General features: G+C 26.7%; 1 protein-coding gene across 4 annotated transcripts in view; it reads right to left on the reverse strand.

Annotated features, from left to right (window-relative positions):
• Positions 1-1053: 1053 nt before the first annotated feature.
• Ythdc1 (YTH domain containing 1) overlaps positions 1054-13171 on the reverse strand; it is a 38049-nt gene continuing 25931 nt past the window's right edge. For all 4 annotated transcript variants that reach the window (XR_011637403.2, XR_011637404.2, XM_016065003.4 and 1 more), the window contains exons 18-20: positions 4930-5001; positions 4733-4843; positions 1054-3296 (exon numbers count right to left, since the gene is read on the reverse strand). Coding sequence is in view for 2 of the 4 variants with exons in the window: in XM_016065003.4 (XP_015920489.1) it covers positions 3210-3296; positions 4733-4843; positions 4930-5001 (270 nt within the window). In the remaining 2 variants the exon portion in view is untranslated. The remainder of the gene's footprint in view (positions 3297-4732; positions 4844-4929; positions 5002-13171) is intronic.

A 13171-nucleotide genomic window follows, 5' to 3' on the forward strand; every position in this document is an offset into this window, starting at 1 on the left:
AGGGACGTTAAATTTTATTTTGATGCGCAAAAGCTCTAAGACTTAGAAACTTGAACTCACGAAGATGTGTAGAAAAATGTACCGGGAATGCAAGGGAATAAAAAAAAATTCAATAGTCAATAATTAGTTATAGATGTGTAGGAAAAATATCATGCAAGTCGCAAGAATGTAACAACAAAGTAGGGATCCTGAAGTTGTGCAGAAAAAGGAACAAGATAGAATAATAAAAAAATTCCAACATTTGACTTTTTCGAAAATAATTAACTGTAAAAAACATACCCTTTGGGCTGATTTACTTCCTGCTGAAATTCAATTACACTGTTGAAATTTTACATGTCGAAAGAGTAATCTTTTTTAATAAATTGAACATGTTTTTTTTTTTTAATTTCAATTTTCTCAAAAGTTATTGCATGTATAGATGCTTTTTTCTTTTGCGTTACATTACATCATTACATTTTGTTTTGCTGCGAAAAATCTGTAAAACTTAAAAGATCTATGAGATAAATGGAATAAAAAAAATTTAATAATTATTAACTATCAAAGTTTTAGTAACAAAAAAAAAAAAAGCATTGCCTGATTTATAGCCCTCTAAAATGCAACTACAGACTTGAAATTCGATGTGCTGAAAGGGCCATTTCCTATTATCAACTTAACGTGAGTTATTTTCAAAAATTAATGTGATTCAAGTGTTCTCAATTTTTTTTTAATAGCGATTATTTATCCAACGTTGTCAAAAAATTTCTCTCTAGAGATCTTTATTTTATAAGCTCGCATGCACTTTAATCCAAGTATTTGTTGTTTATTTTGTTATGATCAACAAAATATTCTTATAAAAAAAAACTATAATACTTATATATATTATTAACAAAGCTATCAAAATATAGATTTCTAAGGGGGGGGGGAAGATGAGTAGTGCCTTCTAGTTTATTATAAGATTTGGAACTTACTCAATCGTACTGATTCAGTCGAGAAATAGATAAAAACAAGCACTTTTAAAAACGCTACGCATCATGAAAATACACTATCAAAACAACAGACTTTAAAAAGAAACAATTATAAGAAAATTGTTTTATTATACACAAATGACATGGCTAAGAATAAAATCCAATATTTATATGAAGTGCTTCACAGTTGACGAATTTCAACAAAAACTCTGAACTGGTCAGTTCTTAAATAAAAATTTAACATATAAAAGCTGGTAACAATTCACTGAGATACCTAACGTAACAAATAACTTTTGAGTTCAACATAAACATCTAAAAAAAATGTTGTTCTGAGATGACAAATTATCCACCACAAAAATGTTGCAAAAATTTCTAATTTAAAGGGTGTTACAAAATATTCTGAAGTATGATATTTGTTCTCTAGATCTAAATACTAATTTATCTGAGTACTAAACAAAAGTACAAACATTGCACTCATACACATTAATACAACACAGTAAAAATTGCAAAGGTGATTTGTAGAGGAATGTGGTAGCACAAAATTGTGATTAAAATAATCATACAACAGTTGCAAAGGAAGTACATTAATGCAAATAATAAAGTGTTACAAATGACCTCACTTAAAGTTAAAAAGAAAAAAAAAGTTAGCAAATTAACACTGATTATATACCTCAAATGTGTTTGTTTACTTGTATATAAGTTTGTCAATATTTTGGGAAAAATTGTGCATTTGTTATTCTTTGTCTTTGGAATGGAAGAAATCAGTTCTTTGTTAGAAGCAAAGTTCAGTAGCACTTTGAAAGTTCAGAAAAAAACTGGTTCCAAACCTTAGAGAACATCACTTTTTTTCGTGAAAAAAGAAAGGACCACAAAAAAATGTATGGCTTTCTGGAACCACAAGAAATTTGACTTTTATATCAATTGATAATAATTTAATAATTCCTGCAGATAATATTGACAATATCAATTGAAAGACTAGGTGTATACATATATATAATATTTCTGAATTAAACACATTTGAAATTTTGTTTTCTATAATAAATATAAATCATCGCAGGATTTCAACTTTCCCTACACAATTCATTTGATTATTTCTTACTGAACATAAATTATTCACACTTTTAATTACGAAAATGCACTAATAAAAGTACATATTTTTATATGTATTAAAATTAATGAATATTTATCACAAAATGTTAACAACAAAATTAATTTACAAGCAACAGAAATTTCAAAGGCAGCAAGGCAAATTATTTAGTTTACTGCAATAGGTAGAGTCAGAAATAAGAATGTATTAGAGCTATATTGCAATTATGGAAAATTTATCATTTAGTTATGAATTAATTCCGCTAGGTTTCAAGATATTTATAAGCAGTCTATGAATATTCATTAAATTTAAAAAAAAAATCTTTAATCAAAAGAACAGAATTAGCACAGCATATGATAGCATTATTATTCCCATTAGCATCGTATTCTAATGATTAATTATAAAGGGATAAAAAAAAGAGCACTTTTTAAGTTCTACTACAATTTAACTTACAAAGGCCAGTCAATTATGATATAATTGAAAATTATAAAAAACATTTATAATGAATAGCATTATGGTACAACCAAATTAATATAAAGATTGCTGACTAGCTATATAAGGAAATGGTCTTACATTAATGAATAAAGTGTACAAACTGAATTATCTCATTGATAGTATAATTAAAAATGCATTGGTTTGATTTGTACACTAAATACATAAAGATAATACAGTCTAGTTTTGATTTTCAATATAATAAATAAATTCAATGAAATGAACCTAAAACTTTAACTTTGAAATCCTTTACAATAAAATAGTTTTGGTAATGTAAACATTATTTTTTTTATTATTATTAATAAAGAAAGAAACAGCTAAGTAAGAAAGAATATAGTAACTATTAGAAAATGAGGGGTTCATTATAAAAGGAAAATATTTAAAAAATGAAGTTTTCTTTTTTATCTTCTCTGTTTCTTCATAAGAAAAAAAAAATTTAAAATAGATTAACACATTGGTTGATATGTGTAGCGATGAATTAATTGCCATTTTAAGATAAAATTCATTGGTTACATTTAGTTCAGTCAATTAAAATTTCTATTTAAAGTACATAAATAGAAAAGTTTATTTAGCATGTGAGGTCATCCATGCAACACAACAAAATAATTTAATTATTCCAACTTTACAATTTAAAGAATGTTTCACAATATAAGTGTTCTTTCTTATTTACATATGTAAAGAGCTCTTCATCTCCTTTCTCTGTTATATCTTCGATCAGGTCTATTTGGCACACGTGCAGTTCGACGTAAAAAGTCATCTACAGATCTTTCATACTAAAGAAAAAGAAAATACTTCATTTTAGTAAAACTTACTTACATTATTCTATATTTTTTTATGCACATCGGAGTTTTTTGGCGCTTCAGTTTAAATCAATAGCTGCAAAAATATTATGCGAGACACGTAAAAATCTCGGAGGGGGGACTTTTTTTGGTTGAATAGACATCTCGGCATTCTGAAGTGGGGTTTATTGCAGTATGAAAAATAATTTTACACAGTCCTGGATTGAGTTTTTTTTGTGAGAATATGAAAAAAAGTGGAGAAAATAGAAAACACAAAAAAGTACCAATACTCAAATAAGTACTATAAGAACTAAACTCAGTGGCGCGACAGCCCATAGAGGGCCAAGGCCTACTGTGCCCATCTCAGTTTTCTTGACCTTGGGCTCTGGGGTGCAGGAGCAGATGTTCCGGTCAGGTGGTCTGCCGAACGCGGAACCCCCAGTGTTTAGTTCCCAAGCATGCTTGGTACTCATTTATCGACCCACTGAAGGGATGAAAGGCTGAGTCAACCCTGCCCGGCCCGAGGATCGAACCAGGGACCTGTGGCACGACAGCGCGAAGCGCTACCGTAAGTACTATAAGAACCATTCAAATTTGATACAATACTAAGAAAATCAAAATTTCAAAAATTAGGTAAAAAATACCTATTTACACAATATCCATTTCAATTTTAAATTCTATACAACCAATATTATTATGTATTATTTTAAATGGAATTTATGATAAAATAAATTATGTATAATTATATTATTTTTAGTTTAATGTTTATTATATTTTATTAAGTCCTAAATAACTGCAAAAGATTGACTTATTTGTGTTCACAGGCTTAATTCTGATTACAAAATATTTTCTGTTTAAAATATTACTTTTAAGATCTCTCTAAGCTGATTAATTTTTTGTTATAATTTGTTTCTTTGAATATCATTGAAATTTTTTTTTTTTTTTGATTTTAGATATCAATTTTGTTTTTATTACCCGAAATAATGAAATAAAACAATTATTAAAGAAATGCATAACATAACTAGAATAAGATTGCAATTAACAACAGCTAAAAAATTTTCTTTTAAGATTTGATATTTCTTTTTAAAAGGCATTCTATCATTTGAGATGGAAAAAACCTTTTTCTTTCAAGGTGATTTTTACGGTGCTTTTTCCACTTATGAATTTGACATTTCGTTTGCATCCTAGCAATTGCTTTATAATACTCAACTGTAGGAAGAATAACAATCAGGTTTTTATAATAACTAAAATTACAGAATTGTAAACTTATCTTAAAAATTAATAAAACAAGAAAGATTTTTTAAAACTAATTGCTTTATAATATTCAATTCTAGGAAGATTAACAATCAAATTTTATGAAAACTCTAGAAAGAATTTTAAATTATGCAATAATGAATATTACTGAATGATTAAGTTTGTCAGATACTCACAGCTCGTTTATCCAAAGGACGTGCTCCTCTCGGAGCAGAGAAATCTTGATGCATGGAGCGTTCATAATACGCTGATTGATCCATGGGAAAGGGAGGTTGAGGAAAATTATGCTGAAAAAGAAGATAAGAACACATATAAACCTAAAGCATAACAAGCTTGAATCGTATAAAAAGAGAAATCGAAAGAAATTACTTACTTGTGCACCAAATGGCATGTTAGGCATAGCATTTCTTTGAGAATGATAGTCCCTTATGTAATCATTGTAATTCTAGAGAAGAAAAAAAGAAATGTAACCATACGTCAGTAATTATTTAGTATTTTAATGTAAGGTGAAACCAATTTTAAAGGTTCAAATATAACAGCTTAAAAAAGTTTGGAGAAGTATTGAGGCCAACACTCTGATCTATAATTAACTCTGCCATCATAGATTCAAAATGTAACAAGTATAAGACAAGATAGACTGACTGCATATCAATTACTAAATAACTTGAGAGAAAATATAAAAACATTTTATCTTTTTAACAGCTTGCAATTTTTCTAGATAAATATTACACAAATTTTAAGACAAAATTTGTTTAAAAAGCACTATTCTAAAAAAATGAAATCATTGACGATAACTGATTCACCCACATATTTTGAGTATAGATTGTCAGAGGCGCTAACTTCCCAAACCAGATATCAGTAATCAGAAGTACAATAACACAAAATATATCCAGTTAAGGTTTACGAAATTCAAAGTAGTCCAATTTCTAGGTGAGCGGACTACTTAATTCTGTATAGGTATAAATAATTAATAAAATTATGCTCGAATTTACAATTAAATTAGTTTATAATTGATTTATTCAATAACAATTAAATGAAAAAAGTTTACAATTAAATGAAAAAAGTACAACACTCTATTAAATTAAATTAATTATTTGAAATTAATGTTCCAGTTTTTGGCTAAATAAAAACTAGCTTTCATTGACATATCCATCTTGCATTCGAACGGAAAAATGTTTGCTTATGGAATTTCAGATTTGAGTTGATGGTTTTTTACTTTACTATCAGGAGAGATAAGATTAAATTTCAGAACAGCTTATTGAATAGGTGAAAGATAAGACATCTTTGCTCTTTTTTATTTCTTATTTCTAAAAATTTGTTAAACAGTTTAATAAGAAAATTAACACTCATATATATATATATATATAATTTTTATTAATCAAATGAGAGACTGTAGTCTTGACTATGAAATTGTAATATTGACGGATAAATTCATAGTTGGCATCGTTGGATTATGATAAGCCCATTAAGCAACAAATTTTTGAAAACCTACATATCAAACATAGTTATATTAACCCTCCTGGTGGCGGACCCGTAATAACTCGGGAATCATTTCTACACACAAAGCGGCAAGCCCGGAATAACTCGGGTTGCCTATCTGCCTCTCTAGCGGCGTGCCCGAGTTTTTGGCTGGTGTTTATTTTCCTTCCCCTGCGACCGCCGACTGGGTACTAATTGAGAGGTGGGGATAGCTGTCATCATAAATCACTATAACAGAGGAGTTGTGAGTTTATTTTGCAGTTCATTAGTAGTTAAATTGTACTGATAGCAAAAGTTTTTGGTGAAGGAGAAAAATTAATTTAATAATTTATTTTATTTTATTTATTTATTTTAGCTTTTTTTCTTTTGTTAACATCAAATCAAACATTTCGTTCTTTCATTGCCGTTTAATTTTTATTATTATTTTTTTTTTAAATTGAAGTTTTTCTTGGTAAAATTAGTGTGGGGGGATATATTATCGCAAATTACTTTTAACTTTTTTATTATTAATTATTTGTTTATTTTGAATAAATTTTAAAATATCTCTATTAATAATGTTCTGCAGTTTCATTATAAGGACTGTAAATTCGATATTTTGATAATATTCATTAATTGAATTTTAATTTTTGAACTTAATAGGAAGAGATTTTAACTTAGTTTAGATTTTGACTTATTTTATTTCTTTCACATTATTTAAAAAATTTTCTAGCAAAGAAGGAAATGAACAAAAAGAAAATAATAATAACAATAAATAAATAAATAAAGAGCGAATAAATAAAATTATGTTTTTTTTTCATGTTTTAAGCATTTTCTTTGAATTATCGCATCTGAAATCTATACAGAAATAAAATTTAAAAAAAAATTGAACAGAATACGAAAGACAGTTATTGAAATTTTAAAAAATAACTTGCACATTCAAAAATTTTTTTGCAAAATGAAAAATCTTATAACCGCAAAGAAACCAACGAGATTAAATATCTTTTTAAATTTAATTTTAATTAAAGTTTATATAAAATTATATTAGTTTAAATAATATTAGTTCATATAAAAACCATATAATAATACTTTGAAGCAATTTTTCCCAGCTAAACTCTGATTACTTCCTGTGACAATTTTAATATCAAGTGATACTATCAAGTAATTTATTAATAATGAGAGTAAAATTCTTAAAACTAAATAAGATACTTGTTTTATTGCGTCATAATAAATGAATTTAACGAATTGCAAATTAGCATAGTTATTCGGATTCGGATTCTTATTATTTAACAAGAAATTACTTAGTAGTTTTCTTCTTCCTCAGAAAGTTATCTATTATTTAATAAACTAATATTGTTTAAAAATGTATCCAAAACTAACTTCATTTTACTACAAAAAACAAGACTAGGTAAAAGAAAGAGTATAAAATAATTTTTATTTTTTAAATTTTTTTTTTCTATCAAAATTTTTTAATAATACTATTCTTATGTATTTGTTTCAAATTTCTGATTTAATTATAATCAATACATATTAAGGACGATAATCAAAGGAAAGGCAACGCAAAGTTAAGTTTTTTGTATTACACAGTTCTTTACTTTTACTTGACCAAAAAAAAAGCCAAACAATCTAATATTTATTTAGGAAGGTGTAAAAAAGAATTTTTCAAAAATTAATATTAGAGAAATTACAGAAAATTATTTTTACTAGATAATTTAGCGAAATGAATACATGCTAAGATAGCATTTCGAACAGTTTAAAAAATGTTTAATTTTTTTACTTATAAATTAACTGTTGGAAAAATTTGACAACAAAACATTTGTTTCAAAAATATCAAATATGATGGTCTTGCAATTTTGGTTGTGGTTAAAATTCCAGAAAACATCGTTGAAGGTGTCACAATAAAATTATCTGCGAGATAAAGTATGGATAACTTTTAAAATTATATGAGCAATTCTACAAATAAACGCCAATTAGGCGGCCAAAAAAAAAATAAAATTTTTTTGAGGGGGCACACTATTTCTAAATGAATTTTCTTCTTTTTTACACCCTAAAAAGGCAGGAAAAAATCGTGAACATGGATTTTTTTCTTTGTGACATACTTTAAATGCGACATACTCTTTCTGACATACTCAGATAAATCTGAGCCATTTATTCAGATAAAACGAGTTTTACATAAATATAATATTATTAGAATGTCTTTCTATCATGTATTTATAGAGATTTCGTACTATAAGATTATATTTTAGTATAAAAAACAAAAATAAAAAAATTTAATCAAAGTTCCTAAATTGAAAAACTCGGGAAAAATTTAAAATTGGTATTTTGTCATTTAAAGTATGTCACAAAGAAAAAATTTCATGTTTAATATTTTTTCTTGCTTTTTTAGGGTGTAAAAAAGAAGAAAATTCATGTAGAAATAGCATGTCCCCCCCCCCAAAAAAAACATTTAATTTTTGTTTGGCCGCCTAATTTGCGTTTATTTGTAGAATTGCTCATATCGTCGCCTTGAAACTAACCGTAGTAAATCGAAAAATGAGATATTTGGGTCATTTTGAGTAAAAAAAAAATCACCCTTTTAGAGAAACAAAGTGTTATCTTCATAGTTCCATAAAATTAATTTAGAGAGCAGATAAATCGTTATCGCATTGACGCGATTAGCATTAGCGCGGAAAGTTAAAAAATTTTTCTCCTGAAAAACTTGTTTTTTTGAGTTACCACGGTTTAGTTTCAAAGCTACGATATGAGCAATTCTACAAATAAACGCCAATTTTTATACTAAAATATAATATTATAGTATGAAATCTCTATAAATACATTTTAGAGAGTATAATAATATTATATTTATGTAAAAATCGTTTAATCTGAATAAATGGCTCAGATTTATTTGAGTATGTCAGAAAGAGTATGTCACATTTAAAGTATGTCACAAAGAAAAAGTTTCATGTTCACGATTTTTTCTTGCCTTTTTAGGGTGTAAAAAAGAAGAAAATTCATGTAGAAATAGTGTGCCCCCCAAAATTTTTTAAATTTTTTTTTGGCCGCCTAATTGGCGTTTACTTGTAGAATTGCTCACATATATATATATATACAATGGTTGCAATTTTAAACACGAATTCTTCAAGATGAGCCTTGACAATAAATCCAAAAGTATATTATTCAAAAAGGTATATTAGCAGATTCAACTGATAAGATTTATTTCTTATTGCTTTTCTATTACATATAAAACTGATTTTTAAAGGACATTTTATTTTCAAATTTTATTTAACTGTGAAGGTATTTTATTTTTATGCACAACTTTATAATTTTAGACAATAAATTAAACGTTTGGTTTTAATTTGTTTACTGTTAGTTAAGTTTTGTTCTATCCCTCCTTTTTCAAATTACATATATAAATACGTTTCTCATTGCAATCTATGATGCAATAATTTTTCTCCAGAAATGCTTTCCTGTTTGACGACAGATAGAAAAGAGAAAAATTTAAAGACTAGGTTTAAAAACAGAGTGTCAAGGATTCAGTTAGTGATTTATCTTCTTTCCAGAAATGTGCAAAGATTGGAATTCCATACAATTAGCAACTACTGGGCTGCGATACAGGAAATGACCCCTTGCAGAGAAGGAAATATCACTCTTTCAAAGCGCCAATCTTCCCCCATGCATTGACTATACCTATCGTAATCTTAGAAAGTGATTATTCAAGAAATTTGTTGCAACATTTGCTTTCATTCTTTGAAAACTAACACTTAGTACACAGTGTTGACCCCAGGATATCTTCAGCTTCCTTCAGTTAGAATGTATTATTGCTTTAAAAGAAAGCGCAAAATGAAATATGCTACCTCTTTTTTTTTCACTAATAAGTTCACTAATAAAATAACTAAAGTGGCCATGTCATCTAGTAAAAGTAGATTTAATATAAAACTTTGAAGTAGTGTAAATAAAGGGAGTATATACTCTCTTTCAAGGCTCCCAAAAGCTGAATATAGACCATTCTCAAAGTCTAAAATAGTTTTGTGACATTGAATTTTTTCACTCTATATTTAATTGGTAAAAAGATTGTCAACTGCAAATATTTTATGTTGCAAAAACTTTTAAACAATTATCTCTTATTGGTGTTGGATTTTCATGAAGTCGTGATTTCTTAAATAATGTTTGTTTTTTCCTTTGTCTAGATCACTAATTCCTAACTAAACTCTATATAATTTGTCCACAGCTTCCCAATCTGATTTCTATTCTTATTTCAGAATACGTAATTACTTTACTAACTTATAAACTTTAAATTTTAATAGGGTTATCAGAATCAATACAGTTCGTGTTTACTGAGTATATAATTATATTGAATCAATCAGTCATCATAAAATCGTTCTATTTAATGAAAAAAAAATTTGATTTTAGAATCGAAGGATTTTAAACCCGTTTTTATAAAGCTCTTACCAGCAATTTATGAATAGTAGTTTGAACAAAAGATTTTCTTTAATGCGTTATTTCGTATCAAATTAGTTACCACTTTAAAATCATTTCTATTTGTAAAAATTTCTCAAGAGCTAATAAGAAATTTTTTGATAATCTTAACTTTAGACTTTTAATACTAGTTTGAATTTCGTTATTGCTGAATATATTTCAATTAATCAGATTTGAAAAATATTTTGTGAAAGAAAATGCGTGCAAGTTGTTAGAAGATGACTACGATTATGCTCTTACTCTAGTGAGCTTCCAAAAAATGTGAATAGTATATAAAAAAAGGAAATTAAAAATTTTATACAAAAATACACAGAATTTAAACATAAATATAGGAGTCTTAATTAATATTTTTTTTTTTTTTTTTAACATTATGAGCAGAAAATTGTTTTATTCTGAGAATACTTTCTTATTAAAAAGTGATTTTTTTAAAAACTAAAGTATGTGATTTTCATTAGAGAAACCAATGTTTAAATTAAATCACGAAATATGAAGTTTGATTGAAATATTTAGTTTTCCTGATTGAAATTCTAAACCTGGTCATATTATTATACTATAACTGAAAAATTAGGTTCAAATTCTGTTTAGTAGGGTTACATATCTTTAAATTGGCGTATGCAAAGGATATATGATTATGCAAGAATTTGAAAAAAAAATCTTTTAGTCACAGTTTGGATCAATCTGTAATTTCTTTCTATGACGTTTGCTGATATGGATAGAGACTGGATATATAAATAAATATGAAGGAATCACAAAAAATGGAACCATTTCAAGGATATAAGTTCATAAATGTAGATTATGATCTTTGTGATTTTTTTAATTTACGTTTGTTTATTATAGGTCCGTTTTATTTATCACTAAAAAAAATTTTTTTTCTTCTTTTTTTGTTAAATTATTGATTTGTTATAAAATAAAAAATGTATACAATTCAAAATTCCAATAAAAGTAATACTGAGAAAAATTTTTGAAATCAATAGTAAATTTAAGTTTATATTTTTCCTTTATTCTTCTTTACACCGAAAAAGTAGAGATTTTAAACAAAAATAACCACAAGAGGAAATTCTATAAAAATTTTGCAATTAACCACTACGCTTTTCATTTTAAACTTGTTTCAAGCTATTCTCTTAATCGTTATCTTATAGTTCATACCTAATGTCTACGGCATGCATAATGTGATGAATACTATTGAATATTCATAGATATCATAGACAAAAAAAGATTTTGCCAAAATGTTTCAAATTCCATCGGTTCGAAACAAACTATTTAAAATCAAGCCTACTTTAAATAGTAATTGCTCTCTAGGTATCCACCTTAAAATCAATCTAAAAACTGAAGAAAAAAATCGGAGAACTGTAAAGAAATGAATGTTCTTTGGTTATCTTCTTATGTTAAAGTTAAAAACTAAATTTTTTATTGAGTTATACAATGAATAATTTTTTAGAGTGATTAGGGGATGTGCTCGTTTTTAGCAACACCAACGTTTATTTGGGCTTTAAATAAGAATTTTCACTTATATTTTCTGTACTTTACTTATACATTTTTTTAAATTTAATTTTGAATGTCTGAAAATTTTGATAGAATTAAAACTGTTAAATTTTAAAAAATTCAGAAAAACAAAAAATTCTGAGCAGAAAAAGAAAATGAATAATAGCAAACCATGCTAATAACCATGCAACACACAGTTTGCTTGCATTAAAAAAATTTACGAGTAATTTTTAAAATTTTCATAGGTTAATATTAGCATTGACCCAAGAAATATATCGATTTAAAGGATACGCATTACTATTTTCAAACTAATTTAAATATTCCATAATGTTATTCAGAAATACATAACGTAAAATGAAGATAATGATCATGGTTTAGATTAAATAAAAGAAAAAGATTGCCACTCTGCAAAATTAAATATTATAGAAAATTAAAGGATCTTAAAAGTAATTATAAACGATATGCATAGTGATAATAAGCACTAAATCAATATAAATTTAATAATAAAAAAGAAAGAAACTTAAACTACATAATATTGTTTTCAATGTTTATTTTTTTTGTTTCAAGATTCATATTATATTTTTTTTATTATTAATTTTTTATTTTAATTTTAAACTGGAATGGAAGAATTTACCCCGACCCGCCCTTATTTAGGACATACGGGTAAATGTTTATTAAAATCGAAAAAAAAAAAATCCAGAGAACTGTACAAACATAAATTACATAAAATACACATCAGACATGGCAACAGCCCATGAACATGGCGAATTCTAAACTGGAATAAAATTTGTCTAACAATCTTCATCAACGAGAAAGGCGAGGGCCATACAGTCATGTCTTTTAAATATAAATTGTAAAAAGATTAAAACATTCTGGAAACAAACACTGAATTGCAGGAGGATTAAAAAAAGATAGTTGAAAAGTGATCTACAAAACGAGTTCCATCCATCAAACTGTCATTCCCTTGGCTGACCCTCCCATCCAAAAGCTGACCACATAGAGCGTAAATAATTCCCTTAACTGCGAACGGAAAAAAGGGGGGAGGCATTCCTTTTGTCTGACCCTTGCCGTTTCACGGACAATTCTGTTAAATATGCTCGACCTTCTAAGAGAAAAACTATTTTAAGTAAGCGCCACCAAGAGGGTTAAAATTCTTTTTTGCTAAGCCTTACAAAACATTAAGATTTTGAAAATTTTAATTCAAATTATTAGTCTTGATAGTT

Source organism: Parasteatoda tepidariorum, chromosome 10 (assembly GCF_982258835.1).
Source record: "Parasteatoda tepidariorum strain Cologne lab strain chromosome 10, Ptep-v5.0, whole genome shotgun sequence".
Classification (NCBI taxonomy): domain Eukaryota; kingdom Metazoa; phylum Arthropoda; class Arachnida; order Araneae; family Theridiidae; genus Parasteatoda; species Parasteatoda tepidariorum.